The sequence below is a fragment of the Galeopterus variegatus genome, unplaced genomic scaffold (assembly GCF_000696425.1).
Source record: "Galeopterus variegatus unplaced genomic scaffold, G_variegatus-3.0.2 Scaffold1274, whole genome shotgun sequence".
NCBI classification, from domain to species: domain Eukaryota; kingdom Metazoa; phylum Chordata; class Mammalia; order Dermoptera; family Cynocephalidae; genus Galeopterus; species Galeopterus variegatus.
The window spans coordinates 216,959-244,333 of NW_007727385.1; the positions used below are offsets into that span (position 1 = coordinate 216,959).

The 27,375-nt window shown below is 51.7% G+C and overlaps 2 protein-coding genes across 2 annotated transcripts in view; both read right to left on the reverse strand.

Annotated features, from left to right (window-relative positions):
* Positions 1-25,252, reverse strand: part of ASPDH (aspartate dehydrogenase domain containing) — a 28,456-nt gene extending 3,204 nt beyond the window's left edge. The window contains exons 1-2 of the mRNA XM_008576020.1: positions 25,248-25,252; positions 14,679-14,685 (exon numbers count right to left, since the gene is read on the reverse strand). The gene's annotated coding sequence lies outside the window, so the exon portion shown is untranslated. The remainder of the gene's footprint in view (positions 1-14,678; positions 14,686-25,247) is intronic.
* Positions 1,743-26,993, reverse strand: LRRC4B (leucine rich repeat containing 4B). The gene is made up of 3 exons (XM_008576019.1): positions 26,882-26,993; positions 24,311-24,642; positions 1,743-4,282 (listed from the first exon to the last, which is right to left on the reverse strand). The coding sequence occupies exons 2-3, from the start codon at positions 24,605-24,607 to the stop codon at positions 2,441-2,443; spliced, it is 2,139 nt and encodes a 712-aa protein (XP_008574241.1). The 5' UTR covers positions 24,608-24,642; positions 26,882-26,993; the 3' UTR covers positions 1,743-2,440.
* Positions 26,994-27,375: the final 382 nt, after the last annotated feature.

The window sequence follows — 27,375 nt, forward strand, 5'->3', positions numbered from 1 at the left end:
GAATGAGGGGGAGCGGGCACCAGGCGGCACAGAGAGTCCCAAGTTGACAGGCGGCGAGAGGAGATAGACGCAGACAGATAGGGCCAGAGACCCCAGACGCGTTGCTGCGGGGCGGGTGCTGCCAACGGGAGGCTGCTGCCACCGATAAGGGAAGAATTTGCTTGAAGAGCCCTGGATCCCAGAGTAGGGGACAGATAAGATACTGTGGGTATAGAAACAGCCAGGAAAGAGGGGCAGGAGACGGGCACATGGGCCCCTGTCCCGACCCTCACAGAGCACACAGGGTGGGGACGGGGGTGTGTGTGGGTCATCCTGCCCTCCTACACTTCTGTCATGGACTCCATTGGGGGCCTGGCTGTCCCCACGGTGCCTAGAGCTACCAATATGGGGGACAGGCTGGGCCAAGGAGAGGGGAGAAGGGGGGTTGAGCCCTGGCCTGCCCCTTGGGGCTGTGTCTGCCCAGGGGTGTCTCATTCTCAGTGTGGGAATGCGCTGCAAGGCCAAGTGTTGGCTCTGGTCACTCCCTCTACCTCTGCTGGCCTCTGTCTCCCTGGATAGCATGAGACAGCCCTGGCCAGCCCCTGCCCTCCCCTTGAGGCTGAAACTCGGCACATGTGTCCCCCAGAGACATCACACACTCCCCCCACCCCAGCAGCTGCCCACTGTCCTGGCTGAACCCCCATGCTTGCTCCCTGTCTCTGGCTCCTGACACTCTGGGAGCTCTGTCCCTGTGTGTGGTCCCTGCCCTTCTGGGCTACACTGTAGCCTGTTCCCACTCCCCAGAGCAGACCCCATCCACCCCTCCTGCGTCTGCCTTAAACAAGACCCTCAGGCTCTGCTGGCCACAGCCTCCCTCTCATGCCCACCCACATCACACCCCTTCCTCTTCAAGACAAACCGCTTTCTTCCAGAGCAGCCTCGAATGGGTTTGCAGTGGAGACAAACACTCCCTATTATGGGTTGAACTGTGTCACCCAGAATGAGATATGCTGAAGTCCCGACCTCCAGTTCCTCAGAATGCGGTCTTAACTGGCAATCAGGTGTTTGCTGATGACAACAAGATGAGGTTGTATTGGAGGTGGGGGGGATGGGGGCTCCTAATCCTAATATGACTGGCATCCTCGGAAGGGGAAAGGTGGATGTCCACAGACATACATAGAAAGAGGGAAGACGGAGTGAAGGCCATGTGAGGACTGCAGTGATGCAGCCACCAGCCAAGGAACACCTGGGGCCACCAGAAGCTGGAAGAGGCTGGGAAGGACCCTCCCTTACAGGCGTCAGAGAAAGCATGGCCCCACCAGCACCTCAGTCTTGGACTTCCAGTTTCCAGAACTGTGAGACAATAAATTTCTGTCGTCCTAAGTCACGCAGTGTGTGGCATTTTGTTATGGCAGACCCAGGGGACTAATACAATACAGGCGCCCTCAGTTTCTTCTGCTGTCATTGGAGGACGGGGTGGGGGCTGGGGAGGCTTGGGTGGGTAGGGCATGAGGCGGGCGAGGGAAGCCCAGTACAGACCTCAAAAGGGCTGCCAGGGAGATTAAATGTGAGTGGGACGTGTGTAACGGACAACCGAGCCCCTCTGGGGTTTCTGGGTTGCAGGTTGAGGGGCCTAAGACGCCCTGGAGGTGCCGACCCCCGCCGACCTCCAGGGCAGGCTTCAGTTTCCCTCCTCTCACTCTGCTCCCCACCCACATGCACTTTGTTTTCTCTCTCCTCTGTGCTTTCATGACCAAAAAAAATATTTTTTTACTTTTTCCATGTTTTTTTTTAAAGTAATTACAGAGCAGGTAGTCGTTGACGCAAACCTCCCTTCAGTATCAAAAGAGTCTGTGAGTCTGTGGGGCGTGTGAGGGCTGGGGGGGCGGGTCGAGGCTGCCCCCACCCCAGCCGATGGGGGCCAGGGGCCGGGAGTGGGGCTCAGCGCTGGGGACGGGGCCAGGGTGTCAGGAAAGCTCTGGCGACACGTCTGTCTCTTCAGTTTCAAGGGTGTAGGAGTGGGAAAGAGGGGCAGGCGTCAAACTTCAAAAAATGATCCATAAAAGGAGGGTGGTTGGGGGTGAGGGGAAAGGTTACCCCTCAAAAACCTCCTATCTCCCCTGGAAGGCGGTGGGCGGGAACAGTCGGTCAGGAGAGTGAGAAGGAAAAGAGGAGGGTTTGGGCCACTTCTCCTGAGCCCTGTGTCCCCTCCCATCACCAGGGATGGGTGGGGCAAGGCTGGAACCACGGGGACTTTGTTCTTGGAGCCCCACCCTTTCCTCACTGGGGGTCCGAGACCTAGATGGGGCTGGAAGCCATCCTTTCCCACCTTCCCTGTGTGGTCCCAGAGATGAGCTGGAGTTGTGGGAAGGAGTCCCAAGTCTGGCCGGCGCCTGGCTCTAGCATGGGGCGTGGCAGGTCTCCGAGTCCCTCAGCAGCTGCAGCCCCCCGCCCCTTGCCTTCAGATCTGTGTCTCTTGCACGTTCTCCTTGGAACCGCTTTTGAAGAGCAGAGGTTCATGGATGGAGTTGAGGCCGGGTGGGCCCTTGCCCCCGCAGCCCCCGCCGCTGGGGTTGCTGCTGTAATGTGCCTTGAAGGCAGCCGCCACGTAGTGGTGGTGGTTGAGGTGGTCGCGTTCCAGAGCGGGCAAGGCCAGGTGGCTGTCCCCACCGACACCCCCTCCGCTGGCCACAGCGGCGGCAGCGGCCACGGACACCGCGGAGGCAGCGGGCAGCTCGTCCTCCACGTTGATGATCTCCACCGTGCGTGTGGGCCCGTGGTGCTTGTGGAGCTGGTGCTGCTTACGCAGCTTGTAGAAGGCCACGAGCATCACGGCAGCCATGAAGGTGATGGCCACGAAGCAGCCAATGATGATCTTGGTGGTCTTCATGACGTCGTCCAGATCCTTGAGGGCGTTCTCTGTCACGTCCGTGATGGGCACTGTGAATGCCTTCTCTGTGGGCCGTGAGGAGCGCGGCGCAGGCGCTGTGGTGGATGACGAGGCCGGGCCAGCTGCGTCCCCAGGCCGGCCCCCACCCCAGACACCGTCCGTGGTGGGCCCTGGTGGCTCCTTCTCCGTCCCCCGTGGCTGCAGCGTCTCCTCTCCAGGCTGGGTCTCCAGGGTCTCCACAGTCACTGTGGTGAAATAGGTGTAGCCGCCACTGCCCCCTCCACCAGCACTGCCCCCGGGGCCACCCCCACCGCCGCTGGCACCCCCAGCTGCCATGGGGTCCACGGCCGAGACATTGAGTGTGGCCGAGGCAGTGGTGTTGCCAGCTGAGTTCGTCACCATGCATGTATACTGGCCCGTGTCCTGCACGGTGACATTGGTGAAGTTGAGCGTGCCGTCGTGAAGGACAGAGATGCGCACGCGGTAGGAACCATGGGTCATGAGGGTGCCATTGGGCGTCAGCCAGTTGACGGAGGTCATGGAGGTGCCCGTGCGGCACTTGAGCTCGGCGGCCATGCCCTCGGTAACGTTGAGGTCCGTGGGTGGCTCCACAATGACAGGCGCATAGCAGGTAAAGTGTGACTGGTCCAGCTCACCAATGTAGCGGCCCTTGAGGCCGGCGGGTGCATGGCAGCGGGCACAGCATGTCGTATTGCTGGGCACCGTCTCCTTGAGCCACCAGCTTAGCCAGAGCACATCACAGTTGCAGTGCCAAGGGTTATGGTTGAGGTGGACACGCTCGAGGCGGTGCAGGGGCGTGAAGAGGTCGTGGGGCAGCGACATCAGGTTGTTGTGGGACAGGTTGAGCTCCTCCAGCGACTTGAGGTCGTCGAAGGCGTTGCGCTCGATGGTGGCCACCTGGGCATGCATCAACCACAGCTTGCGCAGGCTGGTGAGGCCCTGGAAGGAGCCTGGGCGGATCAGGTCCAGCCGGTTGCCCGACAGCTCCAGCTCCTCCAGGCGCACCAGGGCTGTCAGGTTGGGGATGTCCTTGAGGTTGCACATGCCCAGGTTGAGGTAGCGCAGGTTGACCAGCCCCTCGAAGGCCGCTTCTGAGATGTATTCCAGCCGCTTGAGCTCACCCAGGTCGAGGCGCCGCAGGGAGGGCACACGGTTGAAGGCGTACGAGGGGATGCTCTCGATGGGGTTGTTGCGCAGCCAGAGCTCCCGCAGCTTGGACAGGTACTCAAAGGCCTGCGTGGGCACCGTCGTCAGCCGGTTGTCAAACAGCTCCAGTGTGTTGAGGCTGGGCAGCCCATTGAAGGCGCCCACCTCGATCTTGCGCACCAGGTTCTTGCTCAGCTGCAGGATCTCCAGATGCCGCAGGTGCTTGAATGTGTCCGTGCGGATCACCTGGGGGCGAGGAGGGGCAACATGGATCAGTAATGCTAATACTAATGATAGTAATGATAGAGGCAGCAAATGCTGGCGGGTGTGGGGCGACTGGATCCCTCACACTTTGCTGGTGGGAGTATAAGATGGTACGAGCACTCTGGTAAACATTTGATAGTGTCTTATAAAGTTAAAACTAGAGTTGCCATATGACCCGGCCATTGCACTCCTGAGCACTTCCTCCAGAGAGATGACAGCAGGTGTGCACGCAGGGCTTCCATGTGGGTGTCCACAGCAGTTTTGTTCATTACGGCCTAAACTAGAAGCCACCCAAATGTCCATCAAAGGGCAAACAGACAAACAGTCTGTGGTGTGTCCACACAATGGAAGGCTAGGATTCAGCCGTGAGAAGGAACGAATGACTGATCCACACAAGTTGGATGAGTCCTCGGGCATTATGTAGGACCAAGAAAGCCTGGCATGCAGGGGCCCGTGTGGTAAGGCTCTGTCCACGCCAGGCCCTAGGTGTTCTCTAGGTGGATGTCTCAAGCGCGTGCTGGGTGGGAGCAGACTGGGAAGGGGCTGGAGGAAACTTTCTGGGGTGATGGAAATGTTCTCTATTGGGGTGGTGGTTATATGGTTATATGGATGAATGTAACTGTCAAAACTCCCCGAACTGTACACTTAAAATGGGGGCATTTTATTATATGGAAGTTATATGTATTTTTAAAAATGAAAAAGTAAAAATAAAAAATATTAAAAATAGTAACACCAGCAGCTAACATCCATTGGACATGTTGGTGCCAGACACTGTTCTAAATACTTTACACGTAATAACTCATCTAATCCTCCCAACTGCCCTATGAGATAGGTGCTATTATGAATCCTTATTCAATATCTGCAATTCCAAAACTTATAAGAACCTGAAAACCAGATTTTTTAGAACTTTGGCACCAAATCCCATTTGGTGGCAAAACCTGATCAGAACTCATATGAAACTATTTAAAACTTTTATTGATTTCGCTCATGTGACTATTCAAATACTTCGCTCTAGAAATATTCCCGTGTTTGATAAGAAGCATAAGACCACAAAGATGTTATAAAATATATGCATTATATTATACTTATGCTATATATTATTATATTCTCCCACCCAAGTACTAACCAGGCCTGACCATGCTTAGTTCCTGAGATCAGATGAGATTGGGTGCGTTCAGGGTAATATGGCTGTAGACTATATATTATTATATTCTAATATCAGAATTCAAAACACATCTGGCCTCAAGGGTTTCACACGAGGAATTATGAATTGGGCACAGAGAGGTACAGCAACTTGTGCAAGGTTATGCAGAAGGGGATAGCAGGTTTGGAACTGGACCCAGGCTCTCTGGTTCGAGTTCTGGCTCTTAACCCCTGACTTTAGCTGCCATCTCTCGGGGCTGGGGCTGAGGACCACAGAAGGGGCAGTGCTGGGCCAGGCATGGAAGGCAGAATCTCACAGGATCCTCCTCAATGATCACCATGCTGGGGACACAGAGGCACAGAAGTTCACACAGCCATCAGATCACATGTTTGAAGCCTAGTTAATGACATTGAGAATGTTTGTGTTACAATATTAAGGGGGAGATTGAGAACTCCAAACAGCATACTGTGTAATCACAACTTCCTAAAGCTAAAAAAGAAGCTGAAGAATTAGATATCTGCATATATGCACCAAAAAAAGACTGGACGGAAATACTCCAAGCTGTGCTTACTAGGGAACTCCAGCTGTTGGGGATTATGGAGGATTTTTATTCTTTTGTTATTTTTTTCCTCAATGAGCAAAAATTACTTTTAGAATAAGCAGGAATAAAAACAAGAAAAAAGTTAAAGAAAAAAAGATATACCTGAGAGGCACTTGGCATAGTCATAGTCATAAAGTGATAATAAAGCCACTACTTATGCCAGTGCTGTCCAATAGAAATATAAAATGAGTCGCATGTATAACTTTAAATTTCCTAGAAACCACATTAAAAAAAAAACCCCAAACAGGTGACATGAATTTTAATAATATATTAGTTTAACCCAATATATCCAAAATGTTCTTTTGACATGTAATCAGGGTGAATCTTACGAGTGAGATATTTCACACTCTTCCCATACTGCGCCTCTAGGACCCCGCGTGTGTTCTGCCCTCACGGTGTGCCTCAGTCAGGATATGTGCAGCTCATGTGCTCCGCAGCCAGCAGTGGCCAGTGGCTGCCGTGTCAGATGGTGCAAGTTTACACGGTGCTTCTTGGCACTCAGTGCTGCTTTGTGAATATAATTGTATTTTATCCAACAGCCCTATGAACAAGGACTGTTATTGTCCTCTTTTAGAAAAGAGGAAACGGAGGCCCACAGCAGCAGCTGGCTTTGTGGCAGAGCTGGGCAGGGCTGGCTGGAGCCCGGGCCCCTCACCACCTCACTTGGCACCGATCACATTGCTGTTCCCTTTCAACAGATGCAGAAAACGAGGCCGTGGATGCGGCAGCAAAAGCCGAGCCCTGTTTAAATCCCACGTCCCTTTCCTGGCTGTAGGGCCTATCACTGGAGGTCTCTGTGCCTCTGGATCCACTCCTGCTATGAAGAAGGGTGATGAAAATCACTTCTGAGGGCAGCTGGGAAGATGCAAAGAGGTCACGGTGGGAGCGCTCAGGCGGTGCTGGCTCCTCCAGAGTGCTCAGGGGCTCTCAGCACATCATCACGATTGTTATTATTGGCCTTGAACAACCGGTGCCATGCCCTTGGAGTTAGAACACTGGGCTTTCCAACCCAAAGCCATGCTGCACTGCACCACCTGCGGAGGGTGGCTCTCAGCTCTGCGGGAGGGTCTCAGGACAAGAGCCCTCTTACTGCATCATCCTGACACTTGCTGGTGCTGCCCCCAGCCCATCAGTCCCCAGCCTGGCCCTCTGTCCTCTGACTCCCTGTTCCATCCCCTCCTCACCATCTCCAAGGCCTCAGCTCCACCTCAGCCCTTGTCCTCTCCCACCTAGACACAGCCTGGCCCAGCCCCAGCAGGGTCTGTTCATACCCCCAGATCCCCTGATTCTCCCATGCTCACAACCGTCCCAACACCACCCATCATTCCTAGTGCAAGATCCTTCCACTCTGCACTGCACTTCACGCCAAAAAACAATGACAGTGAGATCCCATAAGATACAGTCCCTGGCCCTGAGCAGACCTTGCCATGACCTTCCCCTGTTCCTCCTGCACTTGTCCTTTCTCTCATCTCCTGTTTCAGCAAGTCCCTGAACACAGCAAACACACTCCTGCCTCTAGGCCTTTGCACTTGCTGTTCCTTCTGCCAGGAACACCTTTCCTGCTCTTTTTCTCTGGTTATCTCCCATCTGTCCTTCAATGCCCAGCTCCAGTGTCACCTGCTCTGGAAGATGTCCTGGCCCCCTCTACTGCCCCAGTCTGTGTGCCGCTGCCTCTCCCTTTCCCCCCAAGTCTAGGCCCCTCCAGGAAGGGAAGGGACTGGGTCTCAACCACAGGGCTTCCAACCTCACAGTAGCGCACGCCCAGGTTTTAGGTTCATGTGCTGCATTCTGTAATGGAGGGAATTTGAAAGCAGCCTCTCTTGGAATCCCCTGTCTTCGGGCTCTTCCTGACCAGAATTGAGGTCCACTCCCTGTGTGAGAACCAGATATCCTGAGGCTGCCTAAACAACGCCAAGCACCTGGCCTGATGAAAGACTCTTTGTAGCCTCAGGGTAAAAGGGCTAGACAAGGAGACACATTTGCGTTGTTAAAACTTTGGAATTCTCAGGTCACGTTGAATGGTTTACAGGCACAATGGGGTGGAATCTGGGCTAACACGGGAAATGCAGAGAATAGAGGATGATGGCAGGAGGGGAATGCCTGCGCCTCCCCTGCTAATAAACGTTAACTAAAGTCTCCTGTGGGCCAGGCCTGTGCTGGGTAACATGTTAGAATAACAAAGCTTTCTATACACTGTTCTTTTTCGGTGATAGACGTAATATTACTCATTGCAGGAGAAAAGTATAAGAGAAGAGAAAAATCAGCCAAAATACATCTACCCGGAGTTAACTTACATAATAATTTGGTACAGATCCTTTCAATCTTTCTTCTATGCGCATAATGCTGGAATATATTTTTTCATCATCTTTTTAATTTTTTACAAAATTTTGATGACATACTTGCTCTCCTGGGTCCCGCATTTTCCCTTAATAACATTATATTGTAAGCATTTTCCCATCATAAAACATGCTTCAAAAACATGATTTGAATGGCTATATAGAATTCTGGCCCAGGCCTATACCTGCTTTTGGACATTAAACTTGAATTGACAGGGTGTTCTCTAATTTCCTACAGTGAACACGGCTAACTTTTAGAAATGAACAAAACCTCAGTAAATGCTATGTCATGCGAAGAGGGGAGGTGGGTCATGTCTGCAGGGAGCTGGTGGGTGACCAGCCTGAAAGATGCTCCTGCCAGAGAGGCAGTGGCACAAGCAGGACCTGACCGGGGGAGGAAGTATGGGCAGAGCACGACGGAGGACACCTTTGAAGGCTTCTGGGTTGTGAGGCTTAGGGACGCTTCCGAGCGGGCCTGGGATCTCTGCACCCAGCAGCGATGTGACTGTGCCCGTGCACGAGGCTGAGGGCAGGAGAAGTGGGGGCCTGAGAAAGTCTCTGGCCTGACTGGGCTTGTGCTCTGGAACGCCAGCTCTGCCACGTGGGCCCCTGGAGCCTCGGTTTCCTCCTTGGAGAGAATGTCCAGGGAAAAACTCAACCCAGCACTTTTCGTAGCCTGTTTTCTTGTAGGCTAGTCCCATGGGATGCTAACCAACAACAAGAAGAATCTTTCATGATCAAATATGTCTGGAACCCGCATGCTCCCTCCTGCTGTGGTGCTAAAGTTCTGTGAAGCCCAGTGGGAAACAGCAGTGTCTCTTTGCTCAGCTCTGGGTTTCCCAAACACAATACACCATAGAACCCTACTCACAGGACGCCTTTTATTACCGCCCTGGGAAATGCTGGCCAAGTACAAAGCAGGCTCTCAGTTGCTCTTTCTATTAATAATAACAACAACAATAATAATAGAAGTGGGAGGTTTCAATCATCACTCATCACTAGGGAGAGAATGAGGCGGACTTTTAAAAGGTTAAACTTGAGATTCTGGACCAAGAGATTGAGAAAAGAGAGGTTGCTGGTCCAGGTGCAGGTAGGAATTCCTTGGAAGACCCCCTCGCCTGGTCTTAGTAGCACTTAGATGGCCCAGGGGCCTCCCCGGTTCCCAGTAAACTCTATGTGCCCCCTCCCTGCTCCTCCCTTTTTCAGGGTCCTTGTTCTCAGAGGGGGGTCTCCATTCCACCTTCCCAGTCAAAAGCTGGGCTGCAGGCTTGCCTGTGGGGTCAGCCAGCAACGCCTGACAGCTCTATCCCTTTTTAACATCTCACGGCTATCCCCTCTCCATCTGCTCCCCATCCCTACAGCCCAGCTTAGGCCTCATTCTCTCTCCCTGGACCCTTGCCCCAGCCTCCTGCCTGGCCTCCAGTCTCTCCACTCCAGTCCACCTCTGGGGTTGCTGCACCCAGAGCTGACCCTGCCTCTGCCCTCCTCTAGCCGCCTTCATGGCTCCCCAGTGCCCTCAGGGGAAATTCAGCCTGTGTTGGAAGCTGTGGAGTCCCCCAACTCCCCTGCTTTCTTCCTGTGTCCTGACCAAAAATTGCAGAGCGCCTTAATCGCTCCGTGACCCAGCCAGCTGCAGGGTTTTCCCTGCAGGCTTGAACCCAAACCAGGGCCTTGAACTTTCCCAGGCACTGATAAAGCTATCTAGGTCATTGCCCAAAGCATTGAAAGAAACTGGCCCTGGCCCTGAGCCGAATTCCTTAAACTCTCATGTAAACTCCATAGCCTGACCCCCTGGCTGTGGACATACCAATGCAGAACACCCCTTTTCGCTTGCTGTCCATTGAGAGGATACGCTGTGCACTCTGTGTGTGTTTCCCTAACAAATGCTTTGGACTGATCACCCTGGCATTTAGTGCTTCTTTCTTTGGAATCCCAAGTGGCTTCATCTTGGGATGGCTTGGGGCACTCCCTTGTGGGAACTCCCCTACTGCTGCTTTTGGGATGACTCCAGCCACAGGATGAGACACAAGTCCTGCCTGGCCTGGCATCTGCCTTCTCCCTTCCCCTCTGCATAGCCCACTCACTTGCACCCCTCACTCCAGGCACATGCCAGCCAGCATCAGTCCTGGGGCCATTCACCAGGTACTCTACTCTTGCACATGCTGTTCTCTCTGCTCAGGACGCCCTTCCATTTCGTCCACCTGGAAAACTCCTGCTCTCCCTTCTGAACCTCTCATTCATTCATTAGGTCTCTCATTCATTCATTTTTCCATTGGTTATTTACTGACTGGGGATAAAGCAGTGTCGAAGGCACGAATGTGGTGAGGGGCCGTTATCTGTGAAAGGGCATCGCAATGTCAACCTTGCAGAGCTGTTTTGAAGACTCGAAGTAATAGGTGAGATTTGCTCAGCAGAAGGTTTGGCACCTGCACACTGAGCACAGGTGACAAATGCCAGGCTCTGGGCTGGGCAGTCTACATTTGCCAGCTCCTACTTCCACCAAGGCAGGTGTTGTTAGGCCTACTTTTCAGAAACGGGAAATGGCTCAGTGAAGCACGACTAGGAAGTGGCACCCTTCATGCTTGCCCCCTGCCTGCAGCTCCCTGGCCTCTGCAGCACCCCAGCCTCCTGTTTGCTCCCCCAGCAACCCTGGAGGTGAGCATCATACCCTATTTCAGAGACAAGGAGACCAAGGCTCAGTGAAGTCAAGTGATTCAGCAGAGCCACTGGCCCTGGGAAGTGTGCAGCTGGGGTTCCAGCCCAGAATGGCTCTTTTCCAAGTCTCCCTGGTGCCTCTGGACCCAGGACTGTGATACCAGCATGTCCATAAGGGTAGAGCCTGAGGCTGCTCCCCCTCAGCAAGCTTTGTCTCAGTTGCAATGGGAAGGGGGTGTTATGAAGGAAGATGAAGGGACACTCCCAAAGGGGGTGGGGTCCCCCTGCCAATCACTTTAATAATGAACTTGAGAACTAAGTGGGATGGGGCTATCACTGCAAAGGGAAGCCCGGTTTTATTAAAAGATGTGCCATAGGGTTACTTTAAATATTGAGTCCCTTTATTTTTTTAATTTTTTTTATTTTTTGTCCTTTTTGAGACCGCCTGCACTGCGCTCAGTCGGTGAGTGCACCGGCCATCCCTATATAGGATCTGAACCTGCGGCAGGAGCGCTGCTGCGCTCCCAGCGCCGCACTCTCCCGAGTGCGCTACGGGCTCAGCCCATTGAGTCCCTTTATTTTGAACAGAATTCCAATCTATTCTCTTCTCTATAGGATGCCTGCCAAGCAGCCTAGTGGGGAAGAGCTGGGGCTGGGTTTAAATCCTGTCTTTCCTGCTGGCCAGCTGTGTGACCTTGGGCAAGTATTCTAACCTCTCTGAGCCCACTTTCCTCATAGGTACCATGGGGTTATTGTGAGGCTTGGACAAGATAGTGAATTCTTGGGATAAGATAGTAAATGCTTGGGACATGGCAAATGCACAATTGTATATATATAAAAATTATTAATCCAGCTGATAATGATCATTAACATTTGTCCAATCTCTGGACTTTCAGTTTTCCCCCCAGCAGCATCTCTCCTCTACACTGGCTGTCAGATTGATCTAAAATGCAGTCAGACCTCGCCACATCCCTTCTCCCAGCTCTCCTGTCTCCCACCCAGTATGAGAGGTCCTTCAGAACCGGCCCCTCTGCCATCTCCTCTCCTCTCCTCCAGCCATAGTAGAGAGATGCATGAGGTTCCCCATTGTTGCCACACTCGGTCCAGTCTTTGCCTTTGCACAGCCTCTGCCCCTTTCCCGGAATGCTGTCCTCCTCCTTGTTGTGTGGAAAATTCCAACTGCCCTCCCTGGGAAAGCCTCTTACTCCTGCTCCCTTACCTGTCATATACATTCTCTTATTAGACTTCTATCACACCGATTGTAATCTGTCTCCTTGTCAAGGATGTGAGTCCATATGAGTAGAGACTCTGTCACAATGATTTCCACATTCCCAGCACCCAGTGCAAGGCCAGTTCATGGCAGACTTCCGTCAGGGTCCACTGAGTAATGGACTGGAGTGCACAAGGCTCCTACTGGAGAATGCCCCAGTTGTGTTGGTTGATGTGTGCCTGCACACCTTTTGGCCTGGGTGACAATGCTAACAAGTTGAAATTCTCAGTGACAGAACTTGGGAGCTGAAAAGCACCAGTGTTCTGGTTCCAACTTATTCTTTTTGCCTTAAAGTCCATGTGTCTGATATTATTAAAGCTACATCACCTTTTCTTTCTTTCTTTTTTTTTTTTTTTTGGCTGGCAGGTACAGGGATTGACCTCCAGCCCTTGGTGTTACCAGCACATCACCTTTCTTTTGGTTAGCATTTGCTATCATTTTTACTTTCATCATTTCTGTCTTCATGTTTTAGGTATGTCTTTTGGGTTTTTAAATTTAGTCTGAAAATCTCTTTTAACTGGAAGTTTAGTCCATTTACATTTATTGTAATTGCTAATATATGAGGTACTTCAAAAAATTCATGAAAAGATTGGCATTATCTTTTAATTCTATCTTTCCATGAACTTTTAAAAGTACTCTTGTGTTTGAAATTATTCCTACATCATTATTTTGTACTTTCTATTTGTTCCAATTTTCGTAGCCTATTCTTTTCCATCTTGTCAGCTTTTGTATTGATTGAATTTCTTCTGATTCCATTTTCCCTCTCTACTGTTTTAGAATTTATATATTTTCTCTTCTTTTAGTAGTTGCCCTTAAAATTTAACATGCACACCTAAAGACCAAAGCCAGTCAAGTCCTTTTTTCTCCTACCAAACAATACAAGGCTAATCCCATATCTGACTCTAAAACAAAGAACCATCTTGAGCAGGTTCTCAATAAAGTAAGGGGGTGGGGAATCATTATTTGTTAATGCCAATGAAGTGCCAGGGTCCGTACTAAACGTGCTGAGGTCATGATCTCTGATCTTATTTAATCCTCGCACAAATTCTGTCACATGGGGGTTATCAACCATGTGCCCCTACCCACCATCCCCCGATTTGAGAATTTACAGCTGAGGAAATGGATGTTCAGAGAGGTAAAGTCATTTGTCCTCAGTCTCACAGCTCCAAAGGAGCAGAACCAAGGCTCAAAAGTCTGCTTCTCCTGAACCCAAACACAGAGCCCAAACACAGAACCCAAACCATCATGCCCACCCACCCTAAACTGAGAGAGCCGGGCTGTCTGCGGCTTTCAGTGTGCTTTCTGAGCTGCAGACCCATTCATTCATACATTATCATGTATTGAGCTTCTCATTTGACAGATATTTTTTGAGAGTTGCTATGTATCGTGTCATGCTGGGTTCTGGGGATCCAGCCGTGGATAAGACAGACACAATCCTGTCTTCCTAGAGCCCAACCTCCAGTGGGGAAGAGAAACATTAAACATAATTATATAAATGATCATTTAACTGGCAATAGTTTTCACAGATTGTGGAGGCCCCTGATTGTAGGAGGGAGGCAGGCCTGGGACACCTCCAAGGAACAGTTTGAAACATCCCAAACCAAATGATCTCTGATGCCATGGGCCAGGTCACCCCCGAGGCCAGTGACATGAAATAGAACAGGCAACGTGGGGACTGGTTCTTGGAGCAGGTAAATCCCCAGCTTCTCACCCTGACATCTTTGGCCCGATGAAGATTTTGACATTCTATGATACAGCAGAGAAGCTAGGCCTCAGGCCTACCTCTGACAGTCCCTATGCCTCCAAGTCTCCTCAATCAGCCCCATTTGCTCAGCCCACCTCCACCTGTGCCAGGTTCTGTGCTGGGTGTCAAAGATACAGACAAGGGGCCGAGCCCGTGGCGCACTCGGGAAAGTGCGGTGCTGGGAGCACAGCAGCGCTCCCGCCGTGGGTTCGGATCCTGTATAGGGATGACCGGTGCACTCACAGCGCTCACTGGCTGAGTGCGGTGCGGCCGGTCTCGAAAAGGACAAAAAAAAAAAAAAAAAAAAAAAAAAAAAAAAAAAAAAAAAAAAAAAAAGATACAGACAAGAATCAGGGAAGGGGATGTGGCCCCCACCAGTGACTGCACCCCAAACTGCAAAGGGGGACTCTTCCATCTTCTTTTATCCTGCAACTTGGCTTATTCAAGGGACTTTCCACTTCAGTTGTGGTAGGTAAACATTACTAAAGCAGAAAAAAAAATCCCACTGTGTTCTGCTGGGGTTTTTTTTTTTTTTTTTTCCTTTTTGTCTTTTTTTGTGTCCGGCAACGGATCGCAACCCTCAGTGTCGCGCCCGTACCGGACCGGGACCGGCAACGGGATCGCAAACCTCGGTGCTGCTCCCACACCTTGCTCAGCCAGTGAGCGGGAACCGGTCTGTATGTGGGATCCGAACCCCCGGCGGGAGCGCCACCGTGCTCCCAAGCGGCTCACTGTAGCAGTGCGCCACTGGGCCGGCCCTCTGCTGGGGTTTTTAAGAAAACAAACTGTCAAGAAATCTTTTATTAAAAAGACCATAGTGGTGTGCTGGACTTGCAGAGGGGAAGAATACACTTAGGGTTGGCAGGGGGTGGAGGTGGGAAGGGGGACACAGGAAAAAACTGCAATTTGTGGTAATGCGCATGCTGATAGTATTGATCTGGTCATCACATCTTGGGTACAAGTGATGATGGTCATTAATACTTATAATCAATAAAAAAAAATCCTTTATTAAAAATTTAACTGTGGTAGGAAAATGATGAAGTGAATTGTTCATCTTAACACTATTGAGATAAGTTGTTTTTATACATTTCGAATGTAATGGACTGATAACAAAAGTTTAGTAAGCTTATTGGGTTTTTTTGTGTATGTGCACTAATTTTTTCACACTCAAAATTTTAAAAAATTGTTTTTTTTACACCAACTGTTTTTATGGTGACGTCTTATATTTCTTTCTCATCCCTGAGATAAGGGACTTGCGCCTCTCTTCTTCAACAGGGACTTGCCTGACCTGCAGGAAATGACTGGCAAGTATCTCAGGGGCCAGTATGGGCCCGACTGGGGCACTAACTGCCCAGGGCCTAGACTTCTCTCCCTCCTTCCTCCTTTCTTCTTTCCCTCCCTCCTTCCCTTCCCTCTTTTCTTCCTTTCCTCCTTCCTCCTACTCATCTCCTTCCATTCATCTATCTAAGAGTTGCCTCCTGAGCCTTCCTGAGGCCAGGCCCTGTCCTGGGTGCAGAGTCTGGCCAGATGGCTCCCCATGGGGAGCCCAGACAGGCATCTGAACCAGGGTGTAAACAATGGGGTGAGAAGATCTACATCAGAGGGATGTGCAAGCAGCTAAGTGCAGCCTGACTCTGCCCAAGGCAGCAGCGGATGGGGTGGGAGAGTGGGGTAAGGTGAAAGCTCAGGTCGTGGTCAAATACCCGCTCTGGGGCAGCCTTCCCTGGCCACTTCTGCACTCCCCCCCCCCCCCTTTACTGCTCAGCTCAGAGCTCATCACCAGCTCACGTACAGTGGCGTTGTTCTTCTTCTATATTGTCTCTTTCTCCACCCGGCTTCGAGAGGGCAGGGATCTGTGTCTGTATTGCTTGCTGAGCCTAGAGTGGTGCCTGGCACAAAATAGGTGCTCGATAAATAAATCAGGGGCTGAGTTGGGTGCTGCAGATGGACTAGCCAGGGCTGGTCAGACACAGGAGGAACAGGCAGTGCAGGGAGAGGGGCTCGTGGATCTCAGACTTGCCCCTCTGTTCCTCTTGGGGTGCTGAGGAGACCCACTTTATGGCATCATTGTGAAGACTAAACTACTGCGATCTGTAACCCACGAGCAAGAGTGCCTGCACAGGGCAAGCTCAGCCATGACTGTGGGTATTTAAGGGCAGGGTGTGAATTAAGGGGCTGGGGCAGCATCTGGCGCCCAGTAGAGGGCACTCCTGAGTTGGTATAGCTGAGGTGCTGGGCCAAGTCCCGATCTGAGATGGGGATGGGGCCAACTTGTGAAAGGTGTCCCCTGTAAGGGGATGACGTGGTGACTCTGGATGGGTGTGGGGAACACACTGAGGCCAGGGGGCTAGAAGGAAACTGGCGTGAGTGTCCTGAAGAGCAAGGACAAGACCAGAACTGGGCTGGGCTGTGGGGACACGAAGAGGCAGGCCTTGTTTACAGTTCTATAATCGAGTCACCAGGGTATAGAGCCCAGGACGATTATGAGTTAGAAAGCATCAGGAATCATGTTGAAGGTTGAAGAAATCAAGTTCTGCAGCCAGCCTGCCTGCCTGAGTCCTAATTCCATTTACTAACTATGGCATCATGCAAGAATGTTAGTCTCCTATGCCTCAGTTTCCTTACCTATAAAATGGGGGTAAAAATAGGACCTACTCATAGGACTGTTGTGCGGTTGAAATTCACTGACCGTACAAAGGGCAACTTGGAGCAGTTCTGGGGGGGCAGCTCGCATCACACACGCCCTCCCCCATCCCCTGGCTGCGGGAATGGTTGGTTCTGTTTTGCAGACAAGGAGGCAATCAGAGAGGTGTCTGGAGGCCTCACCATCATTGGTGGAGGGGAGAACATGGGTCTTGTGCCTCCTGGTGCCTCAGTCTGCTCAGCCGAAAAGTGGGGATGATGCCACATAGCTTTGCAAGACAGCAGGTGGTTCTGTGCACTCGTTCATTTCACAGGTGTACTCTGGGCCTACAGTTTGTCAGGCTGGGGCCAGTGACGACTGAAACCGACATTCACACTGTGATCAACAAATTCAGGAGTCATAGGGACCAGTGGATATGACCAGACAGGGGGCTCCAGAGAAGGCACCTCCGAAGTTGAGACACTTGTCTGAGTCGAGAAGGATGACAAGAGACAGCTGACCCCACACCAGGCCCTCCGCTAAGCCATCGTGTGCATGCCACCTCATCTGCCAGCGCCTTAAAGAGCACCTGGCACAAGGTGGCCCTCAGCACATGCTTGTTCAAAGAATGAAGGGATTGAATTTCTCAGAAACTCTGTGATGGCTGTTATTATCCCCAGGTCACCAGTGACAAAACTGAGGTCCAGACAGGTTCAATAATGTGTCTGAAGCCACTTGCCCAGGAAGCAACAGAGTTGTGAGTTAAACCTGAACTGTCCCCCACAATAGTAAGTGCTGACACTAACTAGGTTAGACAGTGGAAATGCATCCAGGAAGAGGGACCAGCATATGTAAAGGTGCCAAGCAGGGAGAAAGAGGAAGACGCCAATGTGACGCAGGAGGGAGGTGGCAGGCGGCAGGGTAGGTAGGCAGCACGTCCTAAAGGACTCTTGCTCAGTCATGGTAACAGGGACGGGACACCTAGAGGACTGAAGCTGAAAGAGGTGAGTGAGGTCCACGGCATTGGAGCGTGGTGTGTGCGATCTGTTCCCGAGCGGCTCTCTGACAGTCCCAGGAGAAGGGGCAGCAGGACTGCGGTCAGATCCGAGTCTGAGGCCGCCTTGGCACTGACTCCAGCTCCAGACCATGGCACACAAGCCACTCCACCTGTCTCGCTTCAGGACTTTCATCCATGGAATAAACAGGGAGGAGCTTGACCTAAGTCTCCCCTGGTGGAGAAATTCTAAATCTAAAATCAGGCAGGGTAAAAGCCCTAAACTGGAAACAATCCAAAAGTCCAGCAACAGGAAACAGACAAGTCACGGTATCTTCGTACGGTAGTATGTTCTACAACAACACAAAAATAAAGGAGAAGCAGCCATGGCTACATGAAACAACAAGGATGAATCTAAGCAACAGGATAGAGCCATGGAAGCCAGATGCGCAAGATTATGGATGGCACGATTCCATCTGCACGCAGCTCGAGACTGATTCTCGGAGTCAGAAGTCAGGGGAGGGTTATCTCTGGGGAGAAGGGAGAGGGTAATGGTCGCAAGGGCGTCGGGAGACTTCACAGAGGCTCTTTATGTTCCATTTCTTGACCTGGGTGGTATCTACATGGCTGTTCTCTTTCTGATCATCTTTTGAGCTGGACTTTGTCTTGCATTCTTTTCTCTATGTGTGTTAAACATCACAATGAAAAAAAGTTAAGAAACCGACAAAGTATCAGGAGTCCCCTTTGACAAGTGTGGAAACTGAGGCTCAGGGAGGTGACAAGGATTATCCAGGCCCCACGATGGTGCCCCTGAGGGAAGAAAGGAGAAGAAAACGAAGTTGGGAAGAAACAAGAGAGGCCAGAGTTAGACAGGAGGCCCTGGCAGTCTGGGAATGGGCAGCAGACAGCGGCAGTCCCTTCCTCTGCAGATGACCTCCGGGCTATTCACTGGCTTCAGGCGGGGGGCTGTCCCAGTTGACTGAAGGAGAGGGCCCTTCCAGATCTCTCCTCCCACCATTTTCTTCCTTAAAGGACTCTAACTGGGAAAAGTCATCCAGTCAAAAACTCTCTACGTTTCATGCTGCTGGAGGGGATCAACCGCCTGGAAAATCTAAAAGTAGTGGATAATTGAAAAGCCGTTTCTGGCGTTTGCCTTGGTAATGCACTATGGGGATTTTTTTCTTTGCAACAGATTTACCTTGCTAACTGCACTGCACTTTGGCGATCTGGGCCTGGCTTCTCCATGTTGACTCTCGGGGTGGGGCACAAGTCTAGCCTTTTAGGACAAAAGGCAGGCCCACAGGGGTTACAGCTAGCTGGGCGACCTTGGACAAGTCACTTGGAGCCACCTGAGCCTCCGTTTTCATGTCCATAAAATGGGAGAAGTAATCGTGCCCTCAGCAGAATAAATGAGAAGATTCAGGAGGAGCACTCCGAGCTCCTGGCTCCGGGTAAGGGCTCCACAAACTTTAGTTTCTTTTTTCTTCTCCAGGGAAAGGTTAGAAAATCCCAGGGTAGACTTTTTCCTTCTTGTATAACATTTTGTACTTATTATTTTTAAGTTTAATTTATCCTAATTATAAAAAGTATTAAATGCTCTCACTGAAGAAAAGTTAGAGAATAAAGAAAACATAAAGAAGAAATTAGAGATTCCCCATAACACTAGTGCAAAGAGAAAGGCACTGTTAACATTCCCAGGTGTTCCCTGGTCTTCTGAAAAATTACTGTTTTTAAAACAAATTGGAGATCCTACTTGTATCGTTTGAAAACTCAGTTTATGTTTTGAGCATTTCCCTTTGTCATCTGATATTCTTCCAAACTCCATTTTTTAAAAAAAAGATGACCAGTAAAGGGGATCTTAACCCTTGACTTGGTGTTGTCAGCACCACGCTCTCCCAAGTGAGCCATGGGCCAGTCCCCAAACTCCATTTTAAATGGCTGCATAATATTCCATCCTAAGAATTCGCTTAACTAATCCCCTTATTATCAGGAATTGAGGCTGCTTCTAAATGTTGGCTGTTGGGCCATACTTAAACATAATTCTTTGGAACCCCGCCGGTTATTTCCTTAGAATATGTTGGTTTGTTTCTTAGGATAGAATCAGACTTCCTCACCGTACGATCTCATGGTGGATCCCAGGAAGGACCCGGGGCAGCTTGCTAAAAGCCTCTGGTGGATCCATTGGAACTTTGTTAAATTAAATACACACATATCCTATGACCCAGCAATTCCCCCTTGATGCATATTCCAAAAAAATTATCACGCAGTTCCCAAAGGAGCCCTGAGTGAGGATTTGTGCTGGTGAAGCTAGAAGCCTCCTGCATGTCCATCAGGAGGTGGCGGGTGGGGAGGGGAGGCTGGGGGTGGGTGGGTGACCATCGAGGAGAATTCTGCAGCCGTTAAAACAATGCAGTAAACACACACATAGTGACGTGAATGGCTCTCAGAAACACAGGCTGAATGAAGACAGTGAGACAAAGAAAGCGATCTATAACACAGCTTCATTTGCATAAATAAAAAATACATGCATACAAAGCAACAATAAGCATTTTGCAAGAACACACACAAGGATAAAGATCCACAGTAAACACATTAGGATGGTCTGCTGTAGGGAGGAGGGAGGGGGGAAGGATAAAAGGGAGTGAAAGAAGGAGACGGGTCCAGTGAGGACCATGTGCCTGAATGAGGAGTGAGGAGAGGACTGGACAAGCCCAGCCAAGGTGCAGCTTCCAGCTGGACCCACGAGGAAGCTGAGGAACAGTCTGTCCATGGTCTGCTTCCCTGAGCAAGCACCCAGCCCCACCCCAGCTTCTCCAGGGAGCTGGTGGCATGTGACTTGGCCTGAGTGGCATGCACTGGAATACTATGCAGTCATTAAAAATGACATCATCCGGGCCGGCCCGTGGCTCACTCGGGAGAGTGCGGTGCTGATAACACCAAGGCCCCGGGTTCGGATCCCATATAGGGATGGCCGGTTAGCTCACTGGGTGAGCGTGGTACTGACAACACCAAGTCAAGTGTTGAGATCCCCTTACCGGTCATCTTTAAAAAAAAAAAAAAATGACATCATAGAAGAATATTTAGTGCCAAGGAGAAAGATATTTGTGGTTTTGCTCCTAGGTGTCAAAAACCAGTTTCAAACCAGTTTCAAACCAGTATGAAATAGTGATTCCACTTTTTGTTTAAAAAAAGAGGCAAAAAATCCATTTATAAATCTGTGCCTATCACACAACACACTGAGAATGTGTGTGGAGGATATCTGGATGGGAAGACACCCAAAGTTCATGACAGTTACCTGTGGCGGTGGAATTATGGTTGGCTTTTGTTGCCGTGTTTTTATTTAGGTATATTTTATAGTTTTTCTAAGTTAATTTGTATTCATTCTGTAATAAATAGCTTAAAAATATATTTACATAGGCACAGGAAAGAGCCAGGAAGGTATTAACACAAAATGTAAACCGCAATTTTTTATATCTAGGTGGTGGGACTAGGGGTGATTTTTTCATTTTTCATTTGGGTAATTAAAAAGTTATTATTATTACAACTGCAAGGTCAAGAGTTTGAGTCCCCATACCAGTCAGCCACCAAAAAAAAAAAAAGTTATTATTATGGAAAGTAGAATAGTGGTCACCAGAGGCAGAGAAAGGAAGTGGGGTGAGGGTGGGAGACAGGGAAATGTTGGTGGACTGGCACAAAGTTACAAAGGTGCAGTTAGGCATGGAGAATAAGCTCTGGTGCCCTAGGGTGACAGTAGATAATACTGTATTGTATATTTCAAGATAGCCAGAAAAGAGGATCTTGAATGTTAACCACAAAGGAATGATAAATGTTTAGGTGCTAAATATGCTAATGATTCTGATTGGATCGTTAAACAATATATGTAGGTAGTGAAACAACAAACTGTACCCCATAAACATGTACAATGAAAAAATAGTTAATTAAAAAAACAAAAAATATATTAAAAACTACGTTATTATTACTTTCTGAAGTGCCTCTGATAGCCCTCCCGGCGCCCACTGTCCTGCTGTCTGGAAGGCGTCCACTCAGGGAGGCCAGTTCGACTTGATGTTCACAAGCGTCCACTTCTATGGACTGGAATACACTTTTCACCCTTGGGAAACAGTTGGGGGTCAGTGGTCTCCGGAGTAGGGTGCAAGAGCCCCTGGGCGTGAGAAGTGAAGGAATTCAGATTTCTATTTATGCTTTTTCATCCCCTGACAATGTCCACTTTGGTGTATTTAATGTCTGCGGTACACGGACGCAGTAGACCTGTGCATGATGTACACATAAGTTAAGGTACGTCCACGGGCGATGCTCAGCAAATGTTTGTGGGACTCGATTGTTCACTGAACTCCCCAAAGAGAAAAAGTACAGGTTCTACTAAACGGACGGACGTTGCCACAGCCTTGGGCTGCTGGTGAGGGGACTCAACATGTCCTTGGCCCAGACACACTTCCTGATGCTCTAATACCTCTCACTCTCCATCCCTGGCTTCCATTTCTCTAAGGCATTTATCCGTGCTGTGCCATCTAATTTATTTCCTTATTGTTTCTTCCCCTCTAGAGTGTAAGTCACCTATAGGCAAGGCTGGGCTTTGCCAGTCTTGGACATCACCTAGGACAGGGCTTGGCACAGAACTAGTGCTATTAGTATCTGTTGAATGTCGCATGAATAAATGAAGGAAGGAGAGAGTACAGGGAACACGGGGGCAGATGTATGGTGGAATGTCAGCCCACTAAGGGAAACATGGACAGACCAGCTGAGACTGTGGCTTGAGGGCTGTGAGGTAGACTCAAAATGAGTTAGTAGAAATGGTAGCCTGTTAGAAGAGGCGACTACTGGTGAGGTGGGCCTGGACAAAAGGACAAAATCCTGCAGGACTAGCGTGGGGGAGGGGTGATGTGACAAGGCCCCTTATGTTTCTGGACCCCAACTTTGGCTTCACCTTGACCCACAGCTACTCAGGAAGGGACTGCCCCCTAAAAGGTCCCCTCTCTTCTGTGAATCTGACTCTCCAGGATAGTCAGATGAGGGCTGCTGACCCCTCTTTCCCCTTCCCAGAGACAGAGCATGAAGAAATGCAGCCAGAGAGAGGAAGGTTAGATCTGGGGGTTCTGGGACTTTCAGGATGGGAGCTCTCTTCTCTCCCAGCTTTATGAGCTGGGGTAGGAGGAGGCCTGTGCTGGGGCAGGGGACTGACCAAATGCCTTAAAAGCAGTGGTTCTGGGCCGGCCCAGTGGCGCACTGGATAGTGCGCCGCTTAGGAGGCGCGGCAGCGCTGCCGCCCGAGGGTTCGGATCCCACATACAGACCGGCTCCCGCTCACTGGCTGAGCGAGGCGTGGGAGCAACACCGAGGTTTGCAATCCCATTGCCGGTCCCTGGTCCGGTACGGGGGCAACACTGAGGGTTGCAATCCGTTGCCGGACACAGAAAAAAAAGACAAAAAGACAAAAAAAAAAAAAAGAAGTGACATCCCATCACTTCTTCATATTTTATTTATCAGTAGTGAGGTAATATATTTTGCAGCCCATGTTCAACGAGTAGGTACTAAACACAGATACAAACACCAGAAGGTGAGGAATACTGGGGACCACCTTAGAGGCTGCCTGGTACACACAGTCACCTGGAAAAATTCTTCTTCTAAATTCATTTTCCTGAGAAAATGCTAATAATGTCTGCAGACATTTTTGGAACTGGGGGCGGGGTGCTACTGGCATCTAGTGGCCAGGAGCGCTGCTAAACATCCTATGGTACACAGGTCAGCTGCCCCCCCCGTCCACACAATGAAGGATGGTCTGACCCCAAATGTCAATAGAGCAGGGTTTGAGAAACCTGCTTTAAAACAGCACAGCTCTACCCCCCAAGGTATCATTTATAGCCTATCTTAATCACGTTCATAATTAATCAAATGGCAACTGCCCCATCCTGAGCACCCCCAGGTGTCAACACAGCTCCAGGCACTGGGGAGCTCCCAGCTCTCCGATTCCCACACTAACTCCAAGAGACAGGGGTGTGAGCCCATATTACACAGCGAATGATGACAGAAATAACTTGCATCCACTGACCGCTCGCAGGTGCCAGAACCAACTCTAAACCCTTGACAAGTGTGAACCCTCAGCCTGCAAACCACCGCTCAAGGCACGGGCTCTTATTACCCCAGTTTTCAGATGAAGAAACTGGGGCTCAGAGTTATACTGTCACGGCCTAGGCCACACAAGGGTGGAGTGGCACAGATGGCACAGAGGCCCCACTGGAAAGGTTGCTCTCAGCCCTGGTGACTCCAGGGCTCAGCTCAGGCTGAGGGCTTGCCTGTCCTGTGCTGTGGGGGTGGGCAGGCGGCCCTGCGCCCAGGGCCCCAGTACACTGGCACAGAGACAGGGAGTACTGTGCTGAGAAAACCCAGATAGCCTTGGCTCCACCTCATAAGCCAGGTCAAGCTAATAGGATACAAACTGCATCTCACAGGTGCCCAGGGGATGGACATGAAGAGCTGGTGCAGGGATGCCCAGAAGGACCCCTGCCAGTGCAGGGGCTCGGAGGGAGACCAAGGCCAGCTAGAAGGAGAGGAGGCTACCGTCTGCGCACCTCCCCCAGCACCACCTGTCCCTGTCCCCCCCAACCGCCTGCCCGGCCTGGCTCACCTGGATGCCATTCTCCTGCAGGTTCAGGTACCGCGTGTTGACAGGGATGCTGGCTGGGACCTCGGCCAGCTCTCTTCGCGTACAGATCACCCGGCTGGCCTGGTTGCTGCAGGAGCAGGCCGCGGGGCAGGAGGTGGCTGGTGGGGAGCCCCCTCCAGCAGCCGATGTCACAGCCACGCCGCCCCCACCAGCCCCCAGGGGTGGGGAGAAGAGCCAGAGGAAGAGCAGTGCCCCATGGGGCCAGGACATCCTACCAGGCGGCAGCGGGGGGCACGGGGAGCCGAGGGCACGCGCCATCCTCAATGTTCATGCTCCAAGTGAACGCTGGGGGGCTGTGAGGGGGAGACAGGGGGAGAGATTCAGTAAGGGGCAGGGATCCCAAGTGGCCTGGGTGCTCAGCAACACTCAGGCAGCTCTATCCCCACCTCTCTGTCCAAAGCTCAGGACCAAAGGGGGCAGGGAGAGCGAGACAGATGCAGCTGGACCCACCTAGCAGGCTGAGGGAGGCAGAAAGAAGGGGTGGCCTGGCCTTCCCCCGTGCTCTTCTCAGCCTCTCTGTGCTGCGAAGATCTCATGCCCACTGTGCAGAGAGAAAAACTTGAGTCTGGGGAGAGGGAGTTATTGCCCGAGGTCATCTGGCCAGTAAGTGAAGAAGCCAGATTCAAAACTTAGTTCTTTGCATGATTTCAGAAAGGTAGATAACTAGGTAGAGATGGAGTGAGAGAGAGACAGACAGGGCAAAGGTGACAGAAAGGGTGAAGAGGAAGCCAGGCAGTCTGGACTGGGGTCCGGCTCCTACCACAGTACCCATCTAGGTCCCTTCGCCACCTGCGTGAGCCACTGGGAGGTCGATCCCAGCCTCCTATTCACTCACCTCTCTACTCTCTTGAGCGTTAGCAAAGAGGCGAGTTGCCCAGCACCCCAAGCCGGCCTGCACCACGCTGCACACCCTGCTCCTGGGTCACCCTCACCTGTCTAGGCACTGTGGGCCTTGCAGCAGCTGCAGGGACTTGAGTCAGACGCAAGGAAGAAACTTGGGGAAGAAGCTAAAGTGCCAGACAAAGCGAATGCTGAGGTGAGGGGTGCGGGCAGGGGAGCGCTGAGGGCCAGGAGGCAGCAGGCAGAGGGAGGAGGCTGGAATGGGGGAGGAGGTGGCCAAAGGGGGCCTGGGGTGGCGGCACAGCTGGGAGGCTTGCAGCAGCCCACCCGTTTGCCCTGAGATTGCAGGTGCTCAAGGCAAAGACAGCCTTTGGCGGGACCCGTGCCAGCAGCTGCCGCAGGATAGTGCTGGTGGGGGTTATGAGGAGGGGGATGGAGGTCCAGGGACCCTGTGCCTGAGTTCTGGGAGGGAAGTGTGCAGGGGGGAGTCAGGTACTCTGAGAAGTCGTTGCTGCACCCTCCTGCCCCTGCAATCTGTCCTCCCCCGCCCATTTCCATAGGACCAGAAAGAGAAAGAGGATGACAGTAACAGTGGTAACAGCAACGACAGTAATTGCTCCTGAACACTGGGTAAGCCTTTTCTATGCACCAACACTGTAAGCTGGTCGTCTCATTCAAGCATCACAATACCGTAGGAGGAAGCTGTTAGGATGCCCAATTTACAGGTGAGGACACTGAGGCACTAGGAGGGAAAATGGCTCGTCCGAGGGCATGGAGATGGTCAGCTGAGTGGCAAAGGAGGATTTCAGGCCTGGGTCTACCCCTCTGGCTTCCAACCCTCCCTTCCACGCAGCATCTCTGAGTATATAAAAATGCACCCACACCAGCAAGCTCTGCCCCAACACAGGCCAACCCCAAAGAGTCCCCAAGAGATGGGGGTGGGGGGAGAGGTTCACACAAACATGCACACCAACCCACTCCTACAAACAGCAGTGACAGGGGCACGCCCTCTCACGGAGGACCCTCAGACCCACAGACACAGGCCACCCCCACACACGTGCATGCACACACACGCACACACACACACACGCATTCACTCCCTCCTCCTGCAGTTTCAGGATCATTTTAACCCAGATAAAAACACGTATGCATATGCCTGGGGCCAAGTGCGCGTGTGAGAGCAAGAGCGAGAGGCAGATAGAGACAGGGACAGAGAGAGGGAGAGGCTGACGCCACACCTGTATCCTGGCTCATTTTTCACCTGGGGGGCTGGGACTGTGTCTGTCTGTATCTATTCGTCTCTGTGAGGGTAGTGGGGGTCTTCGTTTACCAGCACGTGACCAGGTAGGGTGATGCTCAGTGCTTGTCCTGGGTTCACCATCCCCACCTCATAAGAGTCAGGTGATGACCCAGCTCAACTCTCTGAGCCACGGGGTTGGTGCAACCCAACAGGGCCAGGATCTGAGGCTGGGGGTCCTCACAGGGCCTGTGTGAGCCCGCGGCCCCTGACCCGGTCCTCCAGGCCTGCTGCTGCTGTCTTTACCTCCGCATCTGTCCCCGTCTCTCCTGCTGACAGTCCCCCCACCCCCACAGCTTCTGCAGCAGGCTTGGCCTCCCTCCCCTTCCCTCCTTCGCCCTCCGCCATCTCCTGTCCTTGTCTCTCCCCACCAGCCCACAGTGAGGGACACTCACCCTGGTGGCTCGGTTTCTGCTGGGCCTCTCCCTGCGCCCCAGGCCCCCCCTCCACATGCCTCCAGCCAGCCGGGAGGACTCTGCCTCCCCAGTTTTCCAGGGCTTCCCGTCGAGATCGTGTTGGGGGGGCGCAGGGGCTTCTTGGGTCTCCCCACGCCCCCCCCCCCGCCTGTCACCTTCCCACAGGGAGGCCGTCCTTCGGCCACTGCAGCAGTCCTCTTCTCCTCTCCCTGATGGCCTCCTCTTGTCTTCTTCCACCCCCACTTCCACCTCTACCTCCACTCTCCCCCCGCTGCCAGCCTCCTTTCTCTCCAGCCCCTGACCCCAGCCCCCTTCTCCTCTCTCCCTGCCCCTCTGCCTCTGGTCTCTGCCCCCCTCCTCAGCCTACCCCTCCTCACAGTCTCGCCTCCCTGGGGACCACCGGGACCCCTCTCTCCTTCTCCTCCATCTATTCCTCACTCTTGCTCTATCTCTACCACCCTCTCGTTGGCCCA

Coding starts and splice junctions, on each gene's coding strand:
- LRRC4B (XM_008576019.1), bottom strand. CDS start 24,607: ATGGCGCGTGCCCTCGGCTCCCCGTGCCCCCCGCTGCCGCCTGGTAGG. Junction 4,283..24,310: donor TGCAGGAGAATGGCATCCAG/GTGAGCCAGGCC, acceptor CCTCGCCCCCAG/GTGATCCGCACGGACACATT.